Source organism: Mesoplodon bidens (genome assembly GCF_964165515.1).
Source record: "Mesoplodon bidens genome assembly, chromosome: 11".
Lineage (NCBI taxonomy): Eukaryota > Metazoa > Chordata > Mammalia > Artiodactyla > Ziphiidae > Mesoplodon > Mesoplodon bidens.
In genome coordinates this window covers 66,605,290-66,632,784 of record NC_138167.1, presented here as the reverse complement: position 1 = coordinate 66,632,784, position 27,495 = coordinate 66,605,290, and the positions used below count along the sequence as shown (strand labels likewise).

The 27,495-nt window shown below is 52.2% G+C and overlaps 1 protein-coding gene across 4 annotated transcripts; it reads left to right on the top strand.

Annotated features, from left to right (window-relative positions):
• Window positions 1-150: 150 nt before the first annotated feature.
• Window positions 151-27,143, top strand: TAB1 (TGF-beta activated kinase 1 (MAP3K7) binding protein 1). Of its 4 annotated transcripts, XM_081249618.1 has the most exons (12): window positions 748-795; window positions 6,496-6,623; window positions 14,554-14,690; window positions 15,064-15,217; window positions 16,318-16,404; window positions 16,903-17,041; window positions 18,003-18,116; window positions 18,740-18,851; window positions 20,595-20,739; window positions 22,324-22,552; window positions 23,537-23,699; window positions 25,284-27,143. In XM_081249618.1, exons 2-12 carry the CDS (start codon window positions 6,603-6,605, stop codon window positions 25,489-25,491), a joined length of 1,509 nt encoding a protein of 502 aa, XP_081105744.1. In that variant the 5' UTR covers window positions 748-795; window positions 6,496-6,602; the 3' UTR covers window positions 25,492-27,143. The 4 variants fall into 4 exon arrangements, with proteins under 4 accessions (XP_081105743.1, XP_081105742.1, XP_081105745.1 ...); XM_081249617.1 differs by lacking the exons at window positions 748-795; window positions 6,496-6,623 and adding an exon at window positions 151-224 and having other exon boundaries at window positions 22,324-22,546; XM_081249616.1 differs by lacking the exons at window positions 748-795; window positions 6,496-6,623 and adding an exon at window positions 151-224.
• Window positions 27,144-27,495: the final 352 nt, after the last annotated feature.

Here is a 27,495-nt window from a genome sequence, read left to right as displayed (position 1 = left end):
TACGGGAGAAAGAGTAGAAGAGCGCGCCTGCGCGCTCGCTTCCCTACGGCCTCATCCTACTTCGGCCGTAGGGTGGCGCTGGGCGCAAGCTCCCTGGCAGCGCGGTCCTCCTGGCCGGCTTTGGGCCGCTCTAGCCGCCTTTCTCGCCTGCTCTGCCGGGAGGAGGGCGCGCTCGCGGCGGTCCCTCCAAGATGGCGGCGCAGAGGAGGAGCCTGCTGCAGAGTGTGAGGAACCCACTCGCTCTTCGGGCTGGGGGTTGGGATCCCGGGGGGACCTGTCGGGTGCAAGCGCGGCTCCTTCTCCGCCTTTAGTCGCCTCCCCGTCCCTGGCGGGGTGTGGCCGCCGCCCTCCCCTTTCCCGGGCCGGACCCCCCTCACTCCCGACCCCGGGTGCGTGCGGCCCCGCAAGGCCCGCGCGTGCGCGTTGCCGGCCGGGCCGTCGGGGGCTCGGATTCGCGGTCCAGCGGCCGCGAGCGTCAAGGGCGCGTGGAGGGTGGGAGCGTTCTGGAGCCTGCAGGGACAGTGGCGCGCGGCCGCCGAGAGAGCCGGGGTAGCGAGCCTACCCCGGGCCCTGGGCGGGTCGTGCGATAATAATAATCATAGCAGCAGCAGCAGCAGCAGCAGCAGCCAGTTGTGTATCGCTTACTGTATCCCAGGCTTTGTGCCAGTAGCTTTACATTTCTAAGTTTAATTTTTCATAACAGCCCCGTGAGACAAGTACTGTAATTCTTCCTGTTTTACAGATGAGGAAACTGAGGCACAGAGAGGTGGTCATTTGCCAAAGGCCACACAGCTGGTAAGTGGCAGAGGCAGGATTAAAATCAGGGATTCTGATTCCAGAAACCCTCTTAACCTCTAGGCTATACGGAGGGAATGACTGGGTTCTGGTCCTGGCTGTAACTCACTGTGCTTCCATCAGCCTCAGTTTCCTTATCCGTTAGGTAAGAGCAGACAGTGGGAGGATTGTCTTGAGGCTCCCCCCTCCCACCTCTCCCCAGTCTGGACCCTCATGGGTTTGTCACTGGTGTCTTCCAGCCCCTGCATCCTTTTGACACACATATACATAGATGCACATGCGTGTTGGCACCATGGACTGAGGGCAGGTTGCTGGTCCCCTGGGTCCTCCTCAGACATGGCAGTCTGTTGTACTTGCCTGTGGACTTGTCTGCCTCCTGTACTGGAAAGTGAACTTGAAAAGAGGGTAACACTGAATAGCGTTACCAGCACCTCCCACCACTAGGTGCCGGGCATTCAATAAATTGTTTATAAAATAATGAGTAAAGCATTTGAGGCCAGGTCCAGTGCTCAGCCCTGACTTTACAGAAATGCAGCAGATCTTGGCCCTACTGCCCTAAGGGGTCGTGAAGCATTGGAACCAGAGGGTAAGGGTGGCCTTCACTGCTGTAGTCTAATGAGAGGCTTTGTGTAGACTCCCTTTGAAATTGCTCCTCCAGGAAAGCAATTCCCAGCTTTTCCCAGTGGGGAATGCTCTCTTCCCCTCCACACCTTTGGCTGTCCCTTTATTTTACTACTGCCTGGCAGTTGGGCCTTATCCTTGAGTTGGTTAGGTAGGCCTGGCCCTCTGCTTTGTAGGAGGGCAGGGCCCCTGTGTAAATGTCCCCGGTGTAGTAAATATTCCAGAAATACTGGGCGGATTGTGGCAGATGCTTGTGTGGTTAACTGTCGTAGGCTGACGTGACTTGCTGAGGAGAGTGGCTGCCCGCTTCCCTCCCTTATCGGTGTGATGGAGCCCAGGGGCCTCGGGTTAGACAGAGGCGGGCTTTGCTAGCTCCAGAATGTGTGCAGTCTTTTAAAGTTGGGTGGTTAGCTTTAAGCGCATAGCACTGTGACGAAAGGCAAAGGGACGGCAGGGATGTCCACACCAGACCCCTCCCACGCTAATGATGATCAAGACATCTCTGCTCACAGGGTCCACGTGGTGTGCTGGGCTTGGCCTGCCCTCCACTGTCCTGAATCTGGTGAGAGTAGCTCAAACACCGTCATTCAGCAGGTGGCTATGAGAGCTGCTGGTCTGTAGTTACTGGGCCTGGGGATACGAAGATAAATAAGGCAGGTGTCCACCCCCACTGCATTTGCAGTCCTGCGTGGGAGAAGGAGCCTGTATCACTAATGTGATGTGTAAGGCACTCTAGTGTCAATGTGTTGAGGGGCTGCAGATGGCCTGATTTGACCAGGTCAGTGGACGCTTGCAGGAGGGGCTGGGGATCTGCTGTCATGGTGCTGGGAGGGAGTGCCAGGGCCAAGATGGCAGAGCGCTTCGTGCAATGTCATCCTGAGGAGTTTTGCCTTTGCTCCCCAGGTAGTGTAGTACCTTAAAAGGACTTTTGAAGAAAAGATGAGCTTTTGAAGTAGCTTCAAAAAAACTTGGGCCCTTCACAGCCTGATAAAACAGCTCACGGGTCCTGTATGGCCCTGGGCAAGTCACTGACATCCCTAAACCTTGATTTTTCACTTAACATCCCTGAACCTTGGTTTCCCCACCCGAGAGGACTCCCAGGAGTGTTGTCAGTATTAAATGAACATGTTACACTCCTGGCCTGGTGTGGTTACCCTCCAGCCATGAAGCTCCACCTTCAGTCCTGATGTGAATGAAGGTCTACGGTTCATTCCCTTAAACATCACTGAGTACTCAGTATGTGGCAGGCACTGTGTAGGTGCAGGGGACCCTGCCCTCGGGAAGCTTATGTTCTAGTAAGGGAGATAGGAAACAGAAAGAAGTGCAGATTATATATGATATAATAATATCCAGAATATAACATAGGGGGTGCCGTGAGGAAGAATAGGCAGGATTCACAGACAGCGGGTGAAGGGCCTGTTTCAGACAGAGTGGTTGGGGAAGACAGTTGAACGTTTGATGAGATGAGGTGGGCGATGTGGGAGGGAGTATTCCTGCGTGAGGGAACGGGTGCACAGGCTCCCCTGTTAGGGGAGCGTCAGGGAGGCCAGCGTGGCTGGAGTGGAGTACGTTGGGGGAGTTGTAGAAGCCGAGGTCCGAGGGAGCCTTGTGGATCCTGATGTGAGCTTTGGATTCTGTGCTAAGTATGATGTGAAACTCTAGGGTGGGTTTGAGTAGGGGCGTGAAGTGATCTGGTTCGTGGCTGGAGAAAGAGCCTTCTGTCGAGAGGCAGGCGTTTGAGCGGCGAGAGTGGAAGCTTGGGACCTGCTGCGTGGTGCTCCCCGTTGCCCAGGTGTGAGACGACAGAGGCTCGGTCAGACTGACGGAAGAGGGGTGGTGAGAAGGACCCAATTCTGGCTGTGTTTGGGGGGAAGAGCTGATACGGTTTGCTGACGGATCAAGTGTGAGGTGTGTGACAGAGGAAGAAGAGTCGAGAAGGACTACAAGGTTTTGGTTGGAACAACAGTGGTGCCATTTACTGAGGTGGGGAGCCCTGGAGGAGGCGTGCCCTGGGGGCGGGGAGAATCAAGAGCTTAATTTTGCCTAAACTACTATTTACTTAATTATTTAAAAAGTCAACTTGAAATCAAATTTTTCCTGAGCAATTTTATCTATGAAATCACAGGTCCTAGCCATATATTTTTCTTCTAATGTATGTTAAAATAAACACATAGCCTTAAAATAAAAACATCCTGGGCTTCCCTGGTGGCGCAGTGGTTGAGAGTCCGCCTGCCGATGCAGGGGACACGGGTTCATGCCCCGGTCCGGGAAGATCCCACATGCCGCAGAGCGGCTGGGCCCGTGAGCCATGGCCGCTGAGCCTGCGCGTCCAGAGCCTGTGCTCCGCAACGGGAGAGGCCACAAGAGTGAGAGGCCCACATACCGCAAAAAAAAATAAAATAAAAAATAAAAACATCCTTTAGACCATCACCTACAACCGTCTCATATGCCGTCAGAATGTGGTCCAGCTGCTCCAGCACACGGTAAGCTCCACAATTATTAGTAGCCCCTTTAAGAATGTTTTAGTGCTATATTTGTGATGAAAACATAGAGAACCTTTGATGGAAACCCTAGTGAACGAGGTGGGGGCCAGGAGTGGGGTCGGTCCCGGGGAAGCGAGGAAGGAAAAGGGGGTCATTCTCAAAGACAGAGATGGCAGGAGGCATCAGAGTGTTTTAGGCTTTTTGGAGAGAACTGCTGCCCCCACCCAGAGCCATCTTCCTGGGGGCATGATTCTCCCTTTCTGAGCTTCCTTTTTGCTTCTAAGGAATTCGGGTGCTTTCGCACAAAAACACTCGGCCTTTTCATACTATAATTTGATATTCAAGCTGTGGCCTGAACTTGGAATCATGCTTTTGTCTATTTCTGCTGCCCAGGAGTTTGAGATGAGTCTCTGTGGGGACTTCTATGGACTACTTTTTTTTAAAATTAATTAATTAATTAAATTTATTTTATTTTTGGCTGTGTTGGGTCTTCGTTGCTGCGCTCAGGCTTTCTCTGGTTGCGGTGAGCAGGGGTTACTCTTCGTTGCAGTGCGCGGGCTTCTTATTGCGGTGGCTTCTTTTGTTGCGGAGCACAGGCTCTAGGTGTGTGGGTTTCAGTAGTTGTGGCTCACGGGCTCTAGAGCACAGGCTCAGTAGTTGTGGCACACAGGCTTAGTTGCTCCGCAGCACGTGGGATCTTCCCAGGCCAGGGCTCGAACCTGTGTGCCCTGCATTGGCGCAACCACTGCGCCACCAGGGAAGCCCTTATGGACTATTTTTATGTGATATGGTCACGTGTACGTGAGGTGCTAATGCTGAAATATATGTGTGCAAGGTGTGACCCCCTTAATGGATTAAATACAATTGAATAACTAGAGAAATTTATACCAAAATATGAACTTTGGAATCTCCCTCAGAAAATCAAGTTAAAATTAGGCTTTTTGAAACAGATTCTTTTTTTTTTTTTTTTTTTTTTTTTTTTTTGGCGGTACGCGGGCCTCTCACTGTTGTGGCCTCTCCCGTTGCGGAGCACAGGCTCCGGACGCGCAGGCTCAGCGGCCATGGCTCACGGGCCCAGCCGCTCCGCGGCACGTGGGATCCTCCCAGACCAGGGCACGAACCCACGTCCCCTGCATCGGCAGGCGGACTCTCAACCACTGCGCCACCAGGGAAGCCCGAAACAGATTCTTTCTTGTGAGAAATGAATTTGTAACCCATCAAAGAGTTAAGTGAGCCATACTCACTGTTGTATGTGTTTACGAGGCTCTAAGCCTGAGACTCCCCTTTCTCAGCTTCTCACGACTCATGTTCAGGCGCTAAGCACCGCTTGCTGCTGGTGCTGTGGGCCTGGCATTTGCGGGCGTGGGAGAAAGTGTGCATCAGTGTGTGCAGGGGTGGAGGGGTGGGTGGTTTGTGTGAGTAGAAAATACATGACCTTTCTGAAAACTGTTCAGAAACGTGGAGGAAGGAAGCAAGAGTGTTGGCAGTCTGGTGGGTTTTAATAGAATCAGCAATGAATGCTTGGTATGGATAATCCCCGATGGCGGTGGAGAGAAGGGGGAGAATATAATTGAAGCTTACCCAGCCACAGCAGGGTGAGAATGATTTGAGGGCCACTGCTGAAATCAGGGAGGACCAGATACTCTCCCACTCCCACACGGGTAGCACCTCCTGGAACTCGCTGGCAGCTTGTTACTGAATGTTTGAGCTGCTGTGGGGACTGCACTCTATGCAGGGCTGTCGCTGAAGGAGCACTCATGAGTATCTGAGAAATTGCCCATATGTCATTGGGTCTAAGACACTATGGATTATAAGGACACATCATTATTTTATATGCTACTAAGAAAGGAAGTGCCCTGCTAATTAACTTGTAACACACTAACTTCAGCAATATTAAAAATGTTGAGGGCCTCCCTGGTGGCGCAGTGGTTGAGAGTCCGCCTGCCGATGCAGGGGATACGGGTTCGTGCCCCGGTCTGGGAGGATCCCATATGCCGCGGAGCGGCTGGGCCCGTGAGCCATGGCCTCTGGGCCTGCGCGTCCGGAGCCTGTGCTCCGCAACGGGAGAGGCCACAACAGTGAGAGGCCCGCATACCGCAAAAAGAAAAAAAAAAAAAAAAAAAAAATGTTGAAAATACGTGTCTTTGAATCGGTGAAATAAAGTAGCCAATTAACAATACCAGGCTATAACCTGAGAGTTGCCACAAGTTGCCAAATAGTTAATAGCCAGTGAGTAGGTACCCAGAATGCACGGTGAGGCCACGGAATGGATTTCTCAGGGAAGGGGCCCCATGGCCTTGGGCAGTATTTTCCCAGAACCTGGAACACATTCAGTGAGATGGTTAGGTGTATGCCAATGTAAAACGCATCCTTACATATGGAGGTTATTTGCTCTTTAGTTCTCTTTGAAACTTCCTGATGATATCAGGAGATAAACTTGGTTTGGTCCTAGTATGTATGTAACACCTTTCTGATTCTTGCTTATCTCCCTTTATTTCAACAGAGAGAACAGGGCTTCAGCTCAGAGTGCAGCAGCCCATGAGTTAAGCTAGAATTTAATAACCTTGTTTTGTTTTCCTTTTTTATTACCATCAAGATTTGGCAGGTAATAATGATTTTCCACTTACAATACTGAAGAGTTTACATTCAAAATGAAGTCATTTGAATAAAAGAAAAAATGGCATATTAAAGAAAAAACATGAAATGGATAATTTGTTGAAGATGGTGAGTGGATGGTTGAGGTTTGGGAAACACGGGCCTCTGGCACCAGTGGGATTTGAGCCGGGCTTTTGTGGGTGGATAGGACTTGGAAAGACAGAAAGGGGGAGGCTCTGCTTTACCATAGATACTATTTAATATGCTCTTTGGGTAATTTTTTTCTTACTTCTTCTTTCTTAAATAGCAAGGCAAGTTGGCTAGAAACTCATTGTTTAAAGAATGTCAGTGTGGGGCTTCCCTGGTGGCACAGTGGTTGAGAGTCCGCCTGCCGATGCAGGGGACACAGGTTCGTGCCCCGGTCTGGGAAGATCCCACATGCCGCAGAGCGGCTAGGCCCGTGAGCTATGGCTGCTGAGCCTGCGCGTCCGGAGCCTGTGCTCTGCAAGGGGAGAGGCCACAACAGTGAGAGGCCCGCCTACCGCAAAAAAAAAAAAAAAAAAAAAAAAGAATGTCAGTGTGAAATAGGAGAACTTTGCTCAGCAAGGTTCATATATAAATAGTTGGTTTGTTTTAAAGTATGTGCTTGTTTCTGTGACTGTACCTCTAGGGTCAGTAGCCTCTTTATTTGAGGTTCCAAAAATACATATGGCTTTTCAAGTATCATAAACCTTTGGCGGAGGTGTTACTTCCCTTCTGTGTTTAGTGCAGACACCTCCTGTCAGAAGTGGGTTAGCTTCCCACGCTTTTTGTTCTGGTCACAGTTTTTTAGAAGTCATTTGGAACACTCTGTAGCAGGCCTTATCTGTACAAGATAGACAGCTGAGTGAGATTGTTAAATCTGTCAAAGGGTGAGATTCAAAACTATGTCAACAGGCTGGATGGCTGAGATGAAAGCATTAAGATATAATCCAACCGATATAAATTTAAGTTTAAAAAACTCCTCTAAAAAAAAAAAAACTCCTCTACAGGAGTGTGGTTTTGGGGAACTGACTCAAGAGAACTTCAGAGGAAAAAGACTTTGTTATTTTAGTTGACAGTAAGTAGAGGCTAGATGCCCATCTTTTCTTTTAAGTATATGAAGGCTGTTGATTTTTTGTGTTGATTTTGTATCCTGCCACCTTACTGATTTATTTCAGTTGAGTTAGTTTTATTATTTATTCTTTAGGGTTTCCAAATGCCATCATATCAACTGCAAATAGAGATAACTGTACGTCTTTTCCAAGTCGTATGCTCTCCTTCTTTTCTCTTGTCTAATTGCATGTGCTAACACCTCCAGTTCATTATTAAGTAATGGAGACTATAGGTATCCTTGCTTTGTTCCTGATCCTAATGCGAATGCCTTTTGTGTTTAGCCACTAAGTAAGATGCTGGTATTAGGACTGACCGAAGTATATATATAATGGCACATTAAGAAAATATCCATCCATTACTGTTTCCTTAAGTGTTTTTATCAGAAATGGACAAACACTGCCCTTAAGCCCTGGAGTCCTTACCCACTGACGTAAACACTGATTGCCAATTACTAAAATAAATGCATTTCCAAAATATTACTAGCTCAACATTATGAAAATCAAATTTCAGAAAAAGCACTTAACCCTGTAGAAGTATCCAGACACTGGGCATAAATACTTTCTGAAGAATAAGGTGCTTGTTAAGTAGGTTGACCACTGTCAGACACACAGTCTTTCTGGTTTGGGGAGCTTGCTACGCTCATGTCAGCCGGGCATGGCTGCAGCAGCCAGCGTGGCATCAGCCGCTCCTGACAGCAGCTTCGTGAGCTCCCATCTTGAAGTGCTTTTACATGAATTGTTCCTCTGCCATGACACACTGATGTGGCAAGTTCCTCAGTCATCCATTTGAGTTTGTCTCCTTCCTTGTGAAAGACTAATGTACTAGTCTTTTTCATAGTGTATTTCTCAATGCCGAGTGGGCCCATAAGTTGCTCGGGTAGTATTTTTTTTTTTCTGGAAAGTATGAATTTATTGGAAAGATTTAAGTCCCTGGAAGCCTGTCTCTGTCCCTTGTGGGAGTTAGATAATGGCACAGGAAGCACTGTGATTGCAGCATTGATGACAGGTTTTGCATCGTGGGCGACACGTTCATATTGTTCATCTCATATTAGAGGACAAGTTCAATCCATCTTAATCTCAGTTTTAATCACAAACAGGATTCTAGAAAGTATAAATGTCTTCTCCTCCCATGCTTTAAAACAGCTGGGACATTTTGGGGTGCCGAATACTGGCTTCTTGGCCCATCTTTTCAGGACAGGAGACACTCCTAGTTGGGGAGATGCTTTTGTGCCTCTGCTTAATCTTATGCTTAATTTCATCCTGGTTAGAGGCAGGAGGCAGACCCTAGAAAAAGGAGTTTCTTTGGGAAATTTACTTGCGAGGTTGCCTGAGACCTTTATGAGGTCCTTGGTGATGGAGGTGTATTAATCAGATCTCAGACATAGGGGATGATTGGCAATATCTGTTCCTTGCAATATAATTCCTTGGCAGTGAACTCCTTTCTGTGGCCTAAAAGGCCTTACACTGTCCTTACTTGGGCACACACGTGCGTGCATGTGTGTGAATGCAGGAGCAAGCCACTTTCCCTGCTACTCACTACAGAGGCCACGCCAGCTTCACACTTCCTTAAACCTAAGTTATTTTATTTTCTACCTCAGGGTCTTTGCATCTGCCTGGAAGGCTCCTTCCCCAATTTCTGAAATGGCCACTGCTCCATAATCGTTCAGGTCTGCCTCAGAGAGGCTTCTTCTGACCACCTCATCTGAAAGAGCCCTCCCCACCACTGTCTGTCCCCTTACCCTGATGTATTTTCTCCATAGCACGTTTCCTTGTCTAAAAGTGCCTTGTTTATTTATTGTATTACATGTTTGAAGTCTCTCTCCCTAGAAAGGAAGTTTCAAGCCAGGACCCTCGGTTGTTTTCTCCACTGTGTCCACAGCACCTGGAGTAATGCCAGCCTGTTGTAAATGTTCAGTAAACATTTGTTGAATGAATATATGTATTAATCAAATATACTCTCACTGCATAATGTCATATGTGGATTCCAAAGACTGAAGTTCACACTTACGTTAAGAGAGACATTTTTGTTGCTTTAAAATGAGACAGGTCAGGGTTAAAACTAGAAACAATTTTGTGTTACTGTGAAGCAGTTTTTTGTTTTGTTTTGTTTTATTTCCCTGTAGCTTGACCTGAAAGAGTTAAATGCTCAGCGTCATCGGGAGCTGAGCAGGATTTCAGCTCTCGTCGCTGTTCCTTTTCCATTAGTAGATTTTAGTCATATGTTCTGTCGTCAAAGACTACTAGTAGGTATTGGTAGCTTTTTAGCCCTTGTGGTGAAGTTGTGTGAATTTTTAAAGTCCCGTAAAGAAGACACAAGGACTTTTAAAGACAGACCGTTAGATGAATTGCAAGATTCAATATAGTGAACATGTCACATCTCCTCAGATTGATCTATTAGATTTGAAACAATTCCATTCAAAATCCCAGCAGGATTTTCTTGTAAATACAAGCTGATTCTAAAATTTATATGGAAAGGTAAAGGAACTAGAATAGCCAAAACAGTTTTTTTTTTTTTTGTGGTACGCGGGCATCTCACTGTTGTGGCCTCTCCCGTTGCGGAGCGCTCCGGACGAGCAGGCTCGGTGGCCATGGCTCACGGGCCCAGCTGCTCCGCGGCATGGGGGATCTTCCCGGACCGGGGCACGAACCCGTGTCCGCTGCATCGGCAGGCGGACTCTCAACCACTGCGCCACCAGGGGAGCCCTATAATGTAGATTTTAAATACAGATTAATAAAGCTATGGTCATCAAGAGCTTTGAGTTGGTGGAAGGATAGACACATAGATCAATGGAATAGAATAGAGTCAAGAAATAGACCCATACGAGTATGGCCAGTTAATTGTTGACAAAGGTGCAAAAGGTAATTAAACGGAGAAAGGATAGTCTTTTTTTTCAAGTAACCGGAAGTATTTAAAATACTCTTTTTTTTTTAAATTTACTTTTGGCTGCGTTGGGTCTTTGTTGCTCGAGTGGGCTTTCTCTAGTTGCGGCGACTGGGGGCGCTGCTCTTCATTGCGGTGCACGGGCTTCTCACTGCGGTGGCTTCTCTTGTTGCGGAGCACAGGCTGTAGGCTTCAGTAGTTGTGGCGCATGGACTCTAGAGCACAGGCTCAGTAGTTGTGGTGCACGGGCTTAGCTGCTCTGCGGCATGTGGGATCTTCCCAGACCAGGGCTCAAACCCGTGTCCCCTGCATTGGCAGGCGGATTCTTTTTTTTTTTTTTTTTTGGCAGGTGGATTCTTAACCACAGTGCCACCAGGGAAGTCCAGAGAAAGGATGGTCTTTTCAACAAATAGTATTGGAAAAATTGGACATCCATTTGCCAAAAAAAAAAAAAATTTACCTAAATCTCCTGCCTTATATAGAAATTAACTCAAAATGGATCACAGGTCTAAATGTAAAACTATAACACTTTTATTTTTTATTTATTTATTTTTAAATTTATTTATTTGACTGTGCCAGGTCTTAGTTGTGGCATGAGGGATCCTTTAGTTGAGACATGCAGGCCCTTAGTTGCAGCATGCATGTGGGATCTAATTTCCGGACCAGGGATCAATCCTGGGCCCCCTGCATTGGGAGCATGGAGTCTTGACCACTGGACCACCAGGGAAGTCCCTATAACACTTCTAGAAGAAAACAGAAGACATCTTGACCTGGGACTGGGCAAAGAGTTCTTAGACATGACATCAAAAGCATGAACCATGAAAGAAAAAAAATGATTAAATGGATTTCATCAGGGGCCACAACTATTGAGCTCCTGTGCCTCAGTGAGAGAGCCCGCGTGCTCTGGAGCCCGTGCGCCACAGCTAGAGAGAAGCCTGAGCACTGCAATGCAGAGACGGCTCACTGAAACGAAAGATCCCACATGCCTTAACAAAGATCCTGTGTGCTGCAACTAAGACCCAAGGCAGCTGAAAAAATAAGAAAAATAAATAAATATTTTTTAAAGAAGGATTTCATCACAGCTAAAAACTTTTGCTTTACAAAAGACACTCACTGGTAAGTGAATGAAATAGCAGGTAGAGACTGGGAAAAATATTTGCAAATCACATATGCAAGAAAAGACTTTTATCCAAAATATATGAAGGACTCTCAAAATGCAGTAGTTAAGAAAACAAACAACACAATTAAAACATAGGTATGAGACTTAAAGAGACACTTCACCAAAGAAGATATATGAATGGCAAATAGGCACATGAGAAGATGCTCAACATCATTATTAGCCATTAGGGAAATGCAAATTAAAGCTGTGATGAGATATCATTATACACTTCTTAGAATGTCTAAAAAAAAAAAGTACCATGTGATGAGGATGTGGAGCAGCAAGAACTGTTGTACATTCATTACCTGTGGGATGCACATGGTGCACCACCGTGGAAAGCAGTATGGCAGTTTCTTATAAAGTTAAACAGCAGTCTCACTCCTAGGTATTTACCCTAGAGATATGAAAAGTCATGTTCACCCAGAAACCTGCCCATGAGTGTTTATAACAGCTCTCTTCATAATTGCCAAAAACTGGAAACGGGCTTCCCTGGTGGCGCAGTGGTTGAGAGTTCGCCTGCCAATGCAGGGGACACGGGTTCGTGTCCTGGTCCGGGAGGATCCCCCATGCCGCGGAGCGGCTGGGCCTGTGAGCCATGGCTGCTGAGCCTGCGCGTCCGGAGCCTGTGCTCTGCAACGGTAGAGGCCACAGCAGTGAGAGGCCTGCGTACCGCCAAAAAAAAAAAAAACTGGAAACAGCCCAAATGCCCTTCAGGGGATGAATGGATAAACCGTACTACATCCATATGATGGAATACTGCTCTACAATAAAAAGGGACCAACTGTTGATGCACGCACCAGCTTGGATGAATCTCAAAGGCATAATGCTGAGTGAGAGAAGCCAGTCTCAAAAGGTTATGTACTTAAAGACATACAGTACAATGGTGGTTGCCAGGGGCTGGAGGGAAGGGGGAACGGGGAGTTTTTGTTTAATGGGTATAGAGTTTCAGTTTTACAAGATGAAAAGAGTTATGGGGATGGATGGTGGGGATGGCTGCACAACATTATGAATATATTTAATACCAGTAAAATGTACACTTAAAGATGGCTTGAAACATGGTTTAGATGATAAAGTTTATGTTACATGTGTTAACCACAATAAAAAGAGGAAGAAAAAGGGTATGCATTGCATAATTTGATTTATGGCATTCTTGAAAAGACTGTAGAGTGATGGGGCACAGGTCACTGGTTGCCAGGAGTTAGGGGAGGGTGTGGCTTCAAAGGGGCAGCATGAGGGCGTGTTTGGGGAAGATGGGCTGTTCTGTATCTTTATTGTGGTGGTAGTTACACAAATCTCTACGAGTGTTAAAATTCATAGACCTGCCCACCAGAAAGGCAGTTTTACTATATGCTAATTTAAAAATAAAAACAAACTCCCACACCCTGCTGAAGTTGCTCCAGGGTGCAAAGCACAAAACTAAAGCGCAGCATAAAAGCAATTGAAATGAAAAAAAAATTAAAAAGCTATAAAGTCACTCCCTGTCAGTATGTAAATAAACAAAAGATGAAATTTGCCACGGAAGCTAACCACAGGCTTTTTTACATATCTGATTGCAAAAGCCTGTTGAAGTAGTTTTCACATCCTTTTTTGAAGTCTGTTACTGCTAACTTGTAAGAAGTTGTGCACAGTATTCGTGCTTGTTTAATTTTCAATAAAGCTTTCAATCCAAATTTTACTCTCCTTGCAGTTGAACTTTGATTTTCCCAGTTTTAGGTTGCTCTAGTTCAGCTTGGTGGGCACGGGAATGCCTTTGCGAACCAGGCAGGGCTCTCAAGTGGGGGCTGGGTGTAGGGGAGGCTTTCAGTGAGAGTTAGTGGATCACACCTGCGCCTTGTGTCCGGGTCGATTCTGGGGCTTAGAAAATGCAGGTGCTCAGAGTGCCCCGCCCAAGGAGATTTAGGAAATTCAGAGTCTGTGTTTGGGCCGCCTCCTAGACAGCTCTGTGTATATGTGCGTGTGTTTGTGTTTAAAGCTCTGTCGTGGTTATACTGAACAGCTTGCTTTGAGATCCATGGGGTAGAATGGGGGTCAGACACAGGCAAAAGTGGGGGGCCAAGTGTAGTAGGGATACGCAAGAGGGCTGGCAACCAAGCCTGGGGAGGGGCTTCCTGAAGGAAGACTTCCTGGAGGCGGTGACTCCCGAGCCAGAGTCCCGAAGGACATGGAGAATTATTAGACAAGGACAAGGAGGGTGTTTTACGCAGAGGGAAAGAGCGGGATGTGGACAGGGTACTGCAAGCATTTGGTCCTAGTGGAGAAGCATATGGCAGGGGGGCAGGTGGGAGAGGACACCAGGGTGGAGTGGGGACCAGGGCGTGGAGACCCCAGTGCCAGGAAGAGTGACTGAGGCTGAGCTTCTAAGTCACTTTCTCTAGGTGTGGATCTGGGTTGCTTGAATCAGTCACCTGGGAGGAGCTGTCTACACTGCATATATCCTGAGCCCCACCAGGATCAGACATTCTGTGGGAGGGGCCTGGAAATCTGCGGTTTTAACCAGTGCCCAAGGGATTGGAGTCAGAGCCATTGCAGTGCAAGGTGGGGACCACCAAAGAGTTTTTATACGAGGAGTTTGCTTCACTTGTGTATGTGTGTTTCACTCATGCTCCACAGCGTAGCGCACTCCTGGAGATCACTGCTGAGGCTTGCATGTGGGAACTCTAGTCTTTTTCAGGTTTCCTGGGGAAGTTTGTGGATTAGCCATAAACCACGCAAACCCTTCTGCAGGTATTTGTTCATACACGCATCATTGTTTTCCAGGAGGAAGTGGAACCCTCTGGGTGGGGCTCCGGGCCTGCTAGGTTTTTGTTGGGGAAGAAAAAGAAGATGAGGTGGGGTCTGCCCTGGGCGAGAAGGTAATGCGTCTTGGTTTCCTGGTGTCCTTCCCAGGAGCAGCAGCCAAGCTGGACGGACGACCTGCCGCTCTGCCACCTCTCTGGAGTTGGCTCAGCCTCCAACCGCAGCTACTCTGCTGATGGCAAGGGCACTGAGAGCCACCCACCAGAGGACAACTGGCTCAAGTTCAGGTGAGGGTGCTGGCAGTGCTTTCCTGGGCACCAGAAGTAGGTTTGCAGGCAAGAGAAAGCAGTTTTGCAGCTGTTTTCCGTGGGGCTTCCTAGTGCGATATGGCCCACGGGAGGTGGTGTCTGCTGCTGTCCCTTCCACATCTAGACCTCAGACCAGCTGAAGGCCTGCTACAGGGGGCAGGGGTATCCTAGAAAGTGATGGCCAGAGTGCAATGATGGTCAAAGTGGGGGACCCACGTGGGCACCTGAAGCCACAGCTGCTGTGTCTTTTGTCTCCCCAATGCCTTTCCCTCCTCCCCCTCACTCTGGAGCTGGCATCACTCTTCTGTGAGCCCCTGGTCTCAGGCCACCTCCTGCCCTCTCCCTCTGTCAGGAGTGAGAACAACTGCTTCCTGTACGGGGTCTTCAACGGCTACGATGGCAACCGGGTAACCAACTTCGTGGCCCAGCGGCTGTCTGCGGAGCTCCTGCTGGGCCAGCTCAGCGCCGAGCACACTGAGGCCGACGTGCGGCGGGTCCTGCTGCAGGTACTGGGGCTCAGGCTGGCTGGCCGTGGCTGAGTTCCCTGGGCCTCGGCCCTGCGACTGCAGAGCGTGCGGTTAGCCCGGGGCTGGTCTGAAGACCTCGCTGGCTCCTTGCCTCTGCAGAAGAACCAGCTCTGGGAGCCTCTCCCAGCGGCAGGGGCACCCCACTTCCTAGGTGCAGGGCCGGGCAGCCAGCAGCAGTCCTTCCCCACGCCTGGCAGGGTTGGCTCTGGACGAGATGCTCCTGGGGAAGGGGATTATGGACATGGCCTTGAACGTGGGGTATGGTGGCAGCTGCTGAGCCCTGGTAGAAACAAGGTCATTGAGGGTGACCCTCTCCCTCCGGGTGGCTTAGGCGCTCAGCGGCTGGTCAATGGGGGCTCCCCAGGCCCCGCCTCCTCACTCCTGGTTGGCTCGTACTTGTTTGCCACTTCTGCGTTTCTGCTTGCTGCTGTTCTGGAGTTTTTCCTCCTGGCATCGCCTTTTGCCTTTTGGAAGCAAGTCCAGGGGCACTTAGCTTTAGATGAGAAGTGTGGATTCCTCTTCCTCGAAAACAGCGTTCCCAGCCATTTTCCTGCCTTGGCACCTGAGGCCCAGTGCCAGTGATTCTCAGCTGGTGCCCTTGGGAAAGGTGGCAGCATGAGCTGTGTTGAGGATGTTCAGGATGTGGCAATGACACTAGCTGTCACTGACCTGGACTTAGTCTGAGCCGGGTGCTGGGTGCTCAGGGAGGACACCCTCAGTCACGCTCAGAACAGCACTTCCTCTGTTTTGTCGATCCGTGAGGAGGCTGCGCTGCCTGGCCGGCAGGTGCAGAACTGGTTGTCACCCTCAGGCAGCCTGACTCCGAACCTGTGCACCCCACCTCTGTGCCACGTCCCGCGTCTCTGGTCGCTCTGCACTGCCACCTGGAAGGCACCAGCCCCACGGGGCCACCTTTATCAGACCTTGCTCTGCAGGAGCAGCAGTGCCTGGCGGTGCTGTGTGAGGCCCCAGCGCGTGGTAGCCTGAAGCTGATACAGCTTGTTGCTGTTAATAGCATTTCAACATCAGATGACAGTGGTGTTTGAACTGGCCTTTGCCTCCTTGTCCTCTGCCTCCAGGCCTTCGATGTGGTGGAGAGGAGCTTCCTAGAGTCCATCGATGATGCATTGGCAGAGAAGGCGAGCCTCCAGTCCCAGGTGCCTGAGGTAACGTCCCCAGCCTGCGCCCCAGGAGAAGCAGATCAAGGTCCAGCTTTGCTAGGAGCAAGGACTCATCTGCCACGTCCCTCCCAGGCCATTGATACAACCGGGCCAGAGCGGCAGGCGTTAGGGGACAGTTTCTGATGGGATGCGGGTGGCAACGGGTCTGCCCTCCTAGGGCCCTCCTTGGCTGGCTACGAGCAGCCATACTCTGCGACTCCACTTGGGGTGGACCTAGGGTGTGAGAGAAGCTCCTTCCAGGTCGGTCCTCGGCCCGAATCTGTCCAGACCTCGTCACCTGCCTGCTCACGTCATGCGCAGGTACCTTCAGGGCCGACGGGACGAGTTAGGTCACGCCTGGCTTTCCTGAAAGAAGCCTGCCCTGGAGCTGCAGCCAGCTTCCTTCCCAGCCGGGCCTCAGATGCTCTGTCTTTAAGGCAGGGGAGGTTGGTGAGATGCTCTCCAAGGCCCTGGCCTGCTCTGACCGCCGATGATGGCTTCTAGGGCGCCCCTCAGCACCAGCTGCCTCCTCAGTATCAGAAGATCCTCGAAAGACTCAAGACGTTGGAGAAGGAGATTTCAGGAGGAGCCATGGCCGTGGTGGCGGTCCTTCTCAACAACAGGCTCTATGTCGCCAATGTCGGTGAGCCACCTGCCTGTCCCAAGGCGAGAGAGCAGGGGAGAAGGTCAGCCTCGGGATCCGTGTGTCCTTTGGGCGGTCTGCTTCCCAGACACGGAAGACCTCCACCTCGAGCGTCCTGAGACCACTAAGTGTTTCCCGTTAACTCCATAGGACGTCTCAGTCCCAGCCCGGGGCATTTGAAATACCTGCTGAGAGGCTGGTGTCCCGGCTTGAGTCCCCCCTGTGCCCCTAACTGGCTTGTGGCCTTGGGGAGTTGTGTCCCCTCTCTGGGCTACCTCAGTGGCTTCCTTGTCTGGAAGAGGTTGCCTGGCTGTGGAAGACCCACTTGGCATGAAGGGCGGCAGGATGGGCTGGGTGTGGGCTGGAGGGTGAGAGGTCACAGGGGCGTTTGGATTAGTAGGTGAAGAAGGGCCATGTGGGAGCCCGAGAAGGCGGTGCCCTCGGTGCAGTTTACTGCAGGGGCTCTGGAGAGACCCCACCGATATGGTCCCGCTTCTCTTCCTCCTTAAGATTTCGTTGTGGAAAAAATTCAAAACTATAATAAACAGCAGAGTGAAGAGCATTTAATGAACTGCTGTGCGCCCAGCCCCCAGCCCCAGCATCCTCCCCCGCCCAGCCTCACTTCATCTACAGCCCTCTGTCCCCGCATTGTTGTTAAGCAAACCCAGACATTGTGTTGTGCTATCTGTAAACATTGCAGTGTGGCTCCTTAGAGAAAAGGTCTCTTATTAAAATCCTAATCGTAAATTGTCCTCGGATGTCACTGGAAAAGTTTAACCTAATTCCTTAATATTATCACCTCTCCCTGACTGGTGACTGGCTCCAGTGGTCTGAGCCTGTTTTCTTTGCTCATTTCAAGGATTTCCACGTGTGAGATGCTTGCTGTTTCTCTCTTTTCTCAACGTGTCCCGTTCTTCGTTGTGCTCTCAGTCTTTGCTCAGCTGCTCAAATTCTTCTGCAGGTACGAACCGTGCACTTTTATGCAAATCCACGGTGGATGGTCTTCAGGTGACACAGCTGAACGTGGACCACACCACAGAGAATGAGGATGAGCTCTTCCGGCTCTCACAGCTGGGTGAGTGGGGGGTGGGGCCTGGTGGCTCACCCTGTGCCTTCTGTTGGCCATGTAGAGAGAGGCATGAAGTGGACGGGCTGTGACCTTGGGCTTGGGACCAGCCTGCCTGGGGTTGAATCCCAGCCCTTCCACTTACTAGTTGGTGATTTTGGAACTTACTTAAGTTTTCTGTGCCTCAGTTTCCCCTTCTGTGTAATGAGGATAATAGTAACACTTAACCTCAGGGTGTTGTGAGGATTGAAAGAGTTATTACATGTGAAGCGCTTCCAGGAGTCTCTGGTACGCACTGTTATTGGTGGAGACTGAGAGGCCAAAGAAGTCCTGGGGCTCCAGCTGCTGCCATGGCCACCCCCTCCCTTCCCTGTGAGCCCAGGCTGCAGAGGGAGCTGAGCTGGGCGGTGCTGGATCTGCTGTCCCGTAGGGGAGGACTCTGAGCCACGGGTGTTCTGCTGGGGATGGGGGCTGAGGACACTGGGGGACTTTGGGCTAACTGCCCTCCAAGGTGCCTGCTATGATTTCACTTCCTGTTCAGTGCCTTGTTTTTGTGGATATGTCTGTATCCCCTTCTTTTGGTTCTTCTTTTTGAACAAACTCAGGTTGTCGTGTTGTTCTTCCTCTGATAGGTTTGGATGCAGGAAAGATCAAGCAAGTGGGGGTCATCTGTGGGCAGGAGAGCACCAGGCGCATTGGGGACTACAAGGTCAAATACGGCTACACTGACATCGACCTGCTCAGGTGAGGGGCCGGCCCAGCTGGCCCCATTTGTAAGACCAGAGGCCTGGGGCAGATGCAGATTTTAGGCTCTCGGGACAAAAGGTACAATTGAGGTAGTTTGGAGCCCAAGGAGATTCTTTCGTTCTCCCGGAGAGGTTGGTGTGGGGCAGGCCCTGGATCCAGTAGGCAGCAGGCCAGGAGTTGGGGTCCTGTAGAGCTAGGCTGGCAAGGGGTTAGGTGGGCAGCTGGGCCAAAGCCAAGGGCAGCAACCAGTGCCACAGGGCCTGGCAGGAGAGGCCAGAGTTGGCATGAGTTGCCTGGTGTGGATAGAGACAGACCAAAGGCCTGTTGGTCAGTATTGTCTTGACTGGGGCCAGGGCGGGGCTGCCAGATGGGTTGTCCCTTCTGGATGCCACCCACTGCTCATAGCAAACAGACGATGATAATAACGTGAGACTTCATTCAAGCCCATGCACAGTTTTTTACATCCATTCTCTTATTCAGTCCTCAGGCCCTATGGAGTGGGTGCTGTTATTGCCCCAAAGGTATTTTCGTGTGAGGAAACTGACACATGCAGACACTAGGTAGCCTGCCTGGTCTCAGGGCTAATAGTGGGCTTAGGCAAGATTTGAACCCAGGCAGAGCTCATGTCCTGAACTACGGTGACCCTGTATGCGAGAACACCGCGTGTGTGTGTGTGTGTGTGTGTGTGTGTGTGTGTGTGTGTGTGTGAGAGAGAGAGAGAGAGAGAGAGAGAGAGAGAGATTACATTTGGAACCTTTTGTCTCTAATTTGTCGGGTTCATTTGCTTTATGGAAAGGTCCACCTGTGGTTTAAAACAATTCAAACAGTGCCCAGGATATGCAGTGAAAAGTGAATCTTCCTCCCACCCCAAGCCCAGACTCCTTCCTCAGAAGCTGCTAGTTTCTGAGGTATCCTGCCCTGGAGTTTCTGTGTACATGCGCGCATGTGTGTGCGCGCTGCATGCACTGTGCATGGCGCGTGCTTATTGGGGGTGGGGAGGGAGCAAGTTGCTTTTTCAAAACACCCACAAATGCTAGCATTCCTCGCCCAGTGTTGTGCACCTCACTTTTTTCAGTCTAGGCACCCACTCCTCCATTCCTGCACACCTACAATTTAATTAGGCTGGCAGCATTCTTGGTAACAGTTGCTAGGATTCCAGTGTGTAGCTGTCAGCACTCACCTAACCCGCCCCTACTGATGGACCAACCTTCAGGATGTTGCCAGACTCACTCTTTCAAATCCTGTTGCCAGGAACATCTTCTTATCCTTGCCCTGTGTGCATGTGTGCATGTTGGAGCTTCCTGACATTGACCAGCTCTGATGGTGCATCAGTTCATTGTCCCTCTGCAGCTAGAGTGTATGTGGGGCCTGGGTCAGCTTGGAGGAGCCCAAGAGGAGTGGGCTTTTAAAAGAGAACCCATCCCTCTGGCTGTCCCACCCTCCCCCTGCCACCCCACAGCTCTGTGGACAGGAAATGCGGAGTGGGACCAGGATTGGGCATTTGGCCTTGGCCGTTGTGACCCCAGCCTCCCCCTGGCTTTCCTGGCCCTCTGAGCTTTATTTTAAGAGCTGCCCTCAGAAGACAGGTCAGTTTTTCTGGTTTTCTCTCTCCTCTCTCTCTTTTTCTCTTGTCAGATGTGTGTTTTATTTTACATTCTGGGTGTAGATTCTTCTCACCAGAATAAATGTCCCCAGGGGGCCATTCCAAGCACAGCTGTGCCCTCTGCTCTCTTCCCACAGCGCTGCCAAGTCCAAGCCCATCATCGCGGAGCCTGAAATCCACGGTGCACAGCCCCTGGATGGGGTGACTGGCTTCCTGGTGCTGATGTCCGAGGGGCTGTACAAGGCCCTGGAGGCAGCCCACGGGCCTGGGCAGGCCAACCAGGTGAGCTGGGCCCGAGCAGAGCATGGCTGGCCAGCCTGCAGGGTGTCATGCTCTCCAGAGCTCTGATTCTCACATGCTTTCACCAGACATCTTCTCTGGGTTCAAAGTTGGGGGAAGAAAAAGCCCAGAGTTCCAAGAACACTCATCCTACCCAAAAGCTTTGCTCATCTGGGCTTGAAGCAGTGTCAGTTCCCAGGGCCCTGAGCAAAGCCTAAGGGAAAAGGGTGAGGGAAATGAATTTCCACAGGCACACGTGGCTCTGGAGACTGTCTGGGAAGGGCCCGGGTGGGCCGCGGAGGAAAGCCCAGCAGGGGCGCGGCCTGGTACATAGAGCGCTGGCCAAGGAGTCGTGCAGCCCGCCCAGGCTCCACTGCCTCTTTCGCTTCCCTCTTTGAGCTGCAGATGATATACAGTTCAATCCTTGTTTCTGAGATGGGGATGATGACATCTACCTTTGTGGGGTTGTGATGAAGGCTGGGCGTGGTAGACATAGGTTCTCAGCCAGGGGGAGCTGCTGCTTTTTCCTACACCTTGGAATGCACGTGTCAGATGGTCGTCACTAAAGTGGGACTTGGAGGCAGTCACATCGAGGATGATCTTGAAGGGAAGCTGCCTTTACCTGACCTGGGCTTGCTGGGTCAGTCAGAGAAGTTCAGCTTGTGTTTCTCCTTCCATCTGTGATTCTGGTGAGAAGGTAACCTTTTCTGCTCTGTCCTAATTAAAAATAATGAGGGAAAGTCTTAGGTGCCTAACTGTCTCCTAATACCTGTGTTCAAGGTTTTTCATCTATTTCATCTCATTCCTTCCAGTAGCCTTATAACATAGTAGGGGCAGGGGCTCACTGCCATGTCAAGCTAGGGAACCTGGGGCTCACAAAGTTCAGGGTCTTGCCTGAGGTGACAAAGCTGGTCAGTGCTGGAGCTGAGCCCCCCGGACCGGGCCCAGGTCATTTCCTGTTACCTGCCCCTGCCCTCCTACCTCCAAGAGACTGCAGCCAGCCATCATGTAGAGGATTTTGTGTTTATATTTTTTATCTTACGATAAATGCGATTTTTTTTTCCTTTCTTTGCTCTTCGCGATAAGACTGTCCAGTGGCTTCTACTGGGTTCTCGAATACCCTGGACAGTGGACTTCTCTGAGGGCAGGGGCCCTCTCTTCATCCTGTACCCTCAATTGCTGACAAACTCGACATATCATCTCCTACAGCAAGTTTGTTCCAGGAAAGAAAGCTGAACAATACTGACAGTTTGCACTGAGCTTGTTAGTGGTCTCCGGAGTGCCCTCATATCCATCATGTTAGTTGATCCTCACTGTAATGCAGTCAGGTGGATATTATCCCCCATTTCTTTGGTGTGTGGAAGCCAAAAATCAGAGAAATCACAAGGTCACACCTTTTCTAAGGAGAAAGTTCCAAAAGAATTATCCCGTATACCTTGAGAAGCTCAGGTTGCAGGCTTGGCTGGTGGGGCCGTCCACTTGCTTGGCTGGTGACCCCTAAGTGTCCTGATTCGGCTGTGAAGGTGTGGCCTACACTCCCTGGGCCCCCTCGGTTCCTCACCAGGTTTGTGCTCCCCTTGCCCCCAGGAGATCGCCGCCATGATCGACACGGAGTTCGCCAAGCAGACTTCCCTGGATGCAGTGGCCCAGGCCGTGGTGGACCGGGTGAAGCGCATCCACAGTGACACCTTCGCCAGTGGCGGGGAGCGTGCCAAGTTCTGCCCGAGGCACGAGGACATGACCCTGCTGGTGCGGAACTTCGGCTACCCCCTGGGAGAGATGAGCCAGGCCGCCCCCGCCCCCGCCCCAGGTATGTGTGCTGCAAGCCTGTGCCGGAGGCCATCGGGGCTGGAGTGGGGCAGAGTAGCGGAGGCCACGGGCCTTGCTGCCTGGGGCCGAGTGGAGTCGTGAGGCCTGGCTTTGAGCAGCTCCAGGCCAGGCCCTGACTTTAAAGCTGTCTGAGCTGTGGTTATTTTTCCCTTTTTGTCTGTGAAATGAGGACAATACCACCTGCCCTGGCCTCCTTTGAAAGACCTGAGTGCGCGGGAAGCACTTTGCAGCACCACGGGCCACATCGTGGGGACAGCGGCAGCTGCGGGCTCAGTGCCTGCTGTGCGCCAGCCACCTCGCCCGCATATTTCCTTTCGTCCTCATTAACAACCCTTTTACAGAAAGGAAACTGAGGCCCTAGAAGGAAGGGACCTATCTGAGGTTGAGCATGTCAGAGTTGAGGGAGAGACGCTTTACTCTCTACCTTTTTAATTCTAAATCATGTTGCCCAGGAAGAATTATTCTTTTGTTCTCCCTCCCAGTGCTGCTTTAGTGTCAAGACCATCAATTCCTGGGGGCTGCATTTCTTTTTCTTTTTCAAACAAGCGAGCCCTAGCACTCAAGCATCAGATGGATTTGTTCTCCCACGGACACCGGGGTTACTGGAGTTTCTCTAGCTTGTTATTGCAACCGTATTTTTGTTGGGCCAACCTCAACTAGGAGCATACTTAGCCCTTGGGTTAAAGCACCGTGGGAAGCCAGGCAGTAACCCTTTCGTTGAGGCAGCTCAGCACTTCTCTTCCTGCTTTGAGCACCAGCAGTGCTTTGCTGCTGAGAGGAGGCCCCTGCCTGGCCCAGAAGAGTCTCTGCCACAGATACTCCTTCGCTGTCCTAAGGGGCAGAGGGGCAAGCTAGGGGATCCGAGCCGGGCCACCGCCTACCTTCTCAGGCCCTGGAGCGGCCCTGATGCTGCCACCCCAGGGTCCCCCCGAACCGCGCCCGGTAGCCCACCACTCTCTTCCTCCCAAAGCTGCAGGAGGACGCGTGTACCCCGTATCCGTGCCTTACTCAAGTGCCCAGAGCACCAGCAAAACCAGCGTGACCCTGTCCCTCGTCATGCCCTCCCAGGGCCAGCTAGTCAACGGGGCCCACAGCGCCTCCACCCTGGACGAAGCCACTCCCACCCTCACCAAGTAAGCGGCCACCCCCAGCCCCGGCCATCTCAGGCCTGCTTCCTGGGCACAGCCCTGGGTCCCTGGACAGGAGTGGCCGTAGGGCCACGTCCTGTGCCTGAGGAACCTTGGATGAGACGCCCTGAGATGTGCTGGGGTCTCAAATCCCCCAGTTCCATCCCTGGGGAGGCCTCCCTAGCCTCCCAGGCGGGACTGCAGGTTCCAGCAGCTCCTTGAAGCCGGAAGGGTTGGGGTGGAGACAGGCAGCTCATGCTGGCAGCCTACCGCTCATTCTTGCAGGTGCCATGTATTCGTTTTCATTTAATGGGAAGGTTGTCCTCTTGTTCTTTTCTCTTCTCCCGTCTTGGAATGTGTGATTTGGGGGGCCTTCCCCATGGTATCTGTGCTTGTGGGACATTGTTTGGCCTGTGCCGGCTTATGAGAGCCAGTGCTCTCTGACTAAAGCGTCCGATTTTAGCTTTGAAGCGAGTTCTCTAGTTTCAGGCTGGGGGAGGGGTGGAGGCAGCAGGGGGTCTGGAGCCTGGGGGTGTGGTGGGCAGGCCCCCTCCTCACTCCTGGCAGACCTGCCTGACAGGTCTGGTGTCTGCCCTGCCCCCTCCACATCTGGGGAATGTACCCCCACCTGCCACACCAGGGGGCTGGGCTCTGGTTTCCACATTCCAGCCCTGCACAGAATAATAAGAGGTGCCCCACCCAGCCCACTCAGGATCTGGCCGGTTGGAAGGGCCACCAGGAAGGTTTCCCTGTGCCTCGCAGGGGGCCTTTCCTTCTCCCTGCCACCACTGCTGCCGCTGCCACCACTGCTGCCGCCACCCCTGTGGGCTGGAGGGGCCTGCCAGGCAGCTGAGTGATGGGCATCCTGAGCGTTGTACGGGTGGCCTCCCCACCCCTGCAGGGCTGCTCAGAGGAGCCACCAGCTGTGTCCACAAAGGCAGGGCGTGTAGCAGCCATCCCAGACCAGGCAGGAGAACCAGCCATTCTTCTGTGCCTCCAGCTCCCTGGGTCCCTCCATCCTGCATCAGAGCTTAGTTGTCCCCCCACCCCGCTGCCGGGCAGGCCCAGCTCTGAGTGCTGGGAGTGTGCAGGACAGTGGGTTAGCAGGTAATTCCCAGATGTTACAGGCTGTGTGGCAGAGGGTGGGTGCCTGGGGAGCTCTGGGAACATGGGGGGCCCGTCCCCACCCAGCTTGCGAGAGGAACGAGTAGGAGAGAGTAAGGAGGTTTTCCGGGAGAAGAGCCCTGGCCTGCCTGTGACCAGTGGGGTTTGGTCTGGGATGGATTTGGAGAAGTCAGAGTGGATGGCGCCCAGCTCGGCACCGCTCTGCGGGTGGCAAGTTCTGCATCCTACGCAGTAGCCACTAGCCACACGTGATTACTGAGCACTGAAGTGAGGGGTCCATTTTATTTCATTCCAGTTAATTTAAAGAGCCACATGTAGCTAGAGCTTCAAAAGTACATTTGACTTTTCCTCTGCCCCGAAGAACATCTGGCCGGCTGGCTCTTGTGGTTGCCTTTGTGGCCTGTGCCCTGAGGGGCTGGCCAGACGCCACGGCCCACGACTGATTTTCCCCTGTTGTGCTCCCAGCCAGAGCCCGACCCTGACCCTGCAGTCCACCAACACGCACACCCAGAGCAGCAGCTCCAGCTCTGACGGGGGCCTTTTCCGCTCCCGGCCCGCCCACTCGCTCCCGCCTGGCGAGGATGGCCGCGTCGAGCCTTACGTGGACTTTGCGGAGTTCTACCGCCTCTGGAGCGTGGACCACGGTGAGCAGAGTGTGGTGATGGCGCCATAGCCCGGCCACGGAGTGCAGCCCGAGCAGGACCTTGCCTGGGGACGGGGCCCAGCTCTGGGCAGGACAGGCCTTTTCCTGCCGTTTGCCTGTGCCCCAGGGGCCAGCGGGGGCCTGGTGCTCAGCCTGCGTCGTACTCTCGCTCCACAGTCTGCGGTGCTGTAGAGAACGTTCTCTCAGTGCACCAGCGCAGACTGGACCCCTTGTCACGGCGGCTGCACAGGGGCCGGAGGCAGTCCTCCGGGCAGCCTCAGCCACGACCATTGCTGTTTCTCAGAACAAGGGGCACAAGTGCGGCAGTCCACGAGCCCCCCGAGTGGCAGCCACTTCTTTCCCAAGGCCACCCCCTTCCCGCCACCACCTACTCTGGAGGAGCCTGTGGCCACTGCTAGCGCCCCCTCGCCCCTGGGTGGTGGTTCCCGCCTTTCTTCTCCAGCCGGCCTCCAGAGTGGAACCCCAGTTGGTGTCTGCACCTTCGAGGCCTGCACCCGTCCCTGGGCCCCATCCCTAGGCCTCCTTGGGCCCAGGGGCACTGGGATGGCTGCAGAGGGGGCAGTAAGGTGGAAAGGAACCAGAGAGAACTGGTCCAAGAGGAGCACTGGTTCTGGAGCCCACCAGAGTGGGCAGGCTGGGCAGGGCTGGCTCCCCAGGGCCGGATGAAGAGGGGAGGTGTGCCCGGCCTGAGTGGGGGCAGGGGCCGCCCTTGTCAGGCCCCTCCGGGAGCGGCAAGGCCCTGAATCAGGGTGAGCCAGTTCTGCTCTGCTTTTCCCCGCTGGAGCTGGGGAGGGCCCCAGGGTGGGAGCTGCTAAGACTGCAGTCTTAACCACTGACTGTGAGTCTCTGCCAGCTCCACGGTAACAGACAGGTCTTAGGCCAGGCCTTGGGGCTCACTGGAAACAGAGAACAGTGGAGAAAGGTTCCAAAAGGGAAGAGGCTCCTGGAGACCTGCTGCTCTGGGTGGTCGAGGGCTTTGGAGACGTGCACTGTGTTTACAGACACTTAGGGTCGGGATCAGGACAGCCCAGGCCCTCAGTTAGACCATTTCATGCATGTTCACTGCCTTCAGTGGGGAAGGGGTGCCACCAGGGCTGTCACCTGGAATTGCCCTTTGTATTTTCAGAGGAGGAAGCAGGCTCAGGAGACTCACACCTTGTCCAAGTCGCACAGTCAGTGGTGGAGCAGAACTCAAACTTTCTTGTCAGTCTCTGAGGCCCCCCTGGGTTCTTGCCAACACCCCCCCACCGGTGCCCAGCCTCCTGCCCCATGATGCCCCAGACACAGCTCACCGGGGACTGGCCGCTGTGCATGGCCTCCAGTGTGCTTGGACTCTGAAAAGTCAAAGACCAGTTCGAGGTTCCCTGTTCTCCCTGTAGTCCAGGAATATGTTTTCCTGTGGCAGGGCAGGGCCCATTGTGGTGCCCGTTTCCGAGGGGAGCCGCGGCATGAGCAGAGGAAAAGTGGATCTCAGCAGAGGGCCTTGACCCCCTTCCACTACGAAGCCATCTCCGTTGTGCAGGTGATCAGATTTAAAATCAGTCACAGAGGCTTGGGCACGAAGGGATTCTCTTCCGAGAATGTCTCTGTATGCTGTTTGGTCTCTAGAGATAGAATCACTTTTTTACCGCAGTAAAGAGATAATAAAGGGTGGTATAATGTGTCGTGGTGTTAATAGTCTTCTACGGGTGTCTCGTGTAGCTCGCGGCGGCCCTGGGAGGTGGCTGCCGCCTCCGGCCCCGCTCAGCAGCTGGAAGCGCCAGCTCACCAGGCCGGGGAGTGGCAGAGCCAGGATGCAAACCTGGCCTCTGGACCAGGCCGGTGCTGCCAACTCACAGCCTGAGGGGAGAGCGCTGGGTTGCTCAGCATCCCCCCAGGTCCCTGCACATCTGGAGAGGGTGACAGTTCTCCCCTGCTGCGTGCCAGCTCCTCTTCCTGAAGGCAAGGCCGGTTCTCGGCGTGTGAGTGTGGTGTGGCTGGCAGGGCTGCGGGTCACCAGGACCCAGTCCTCCC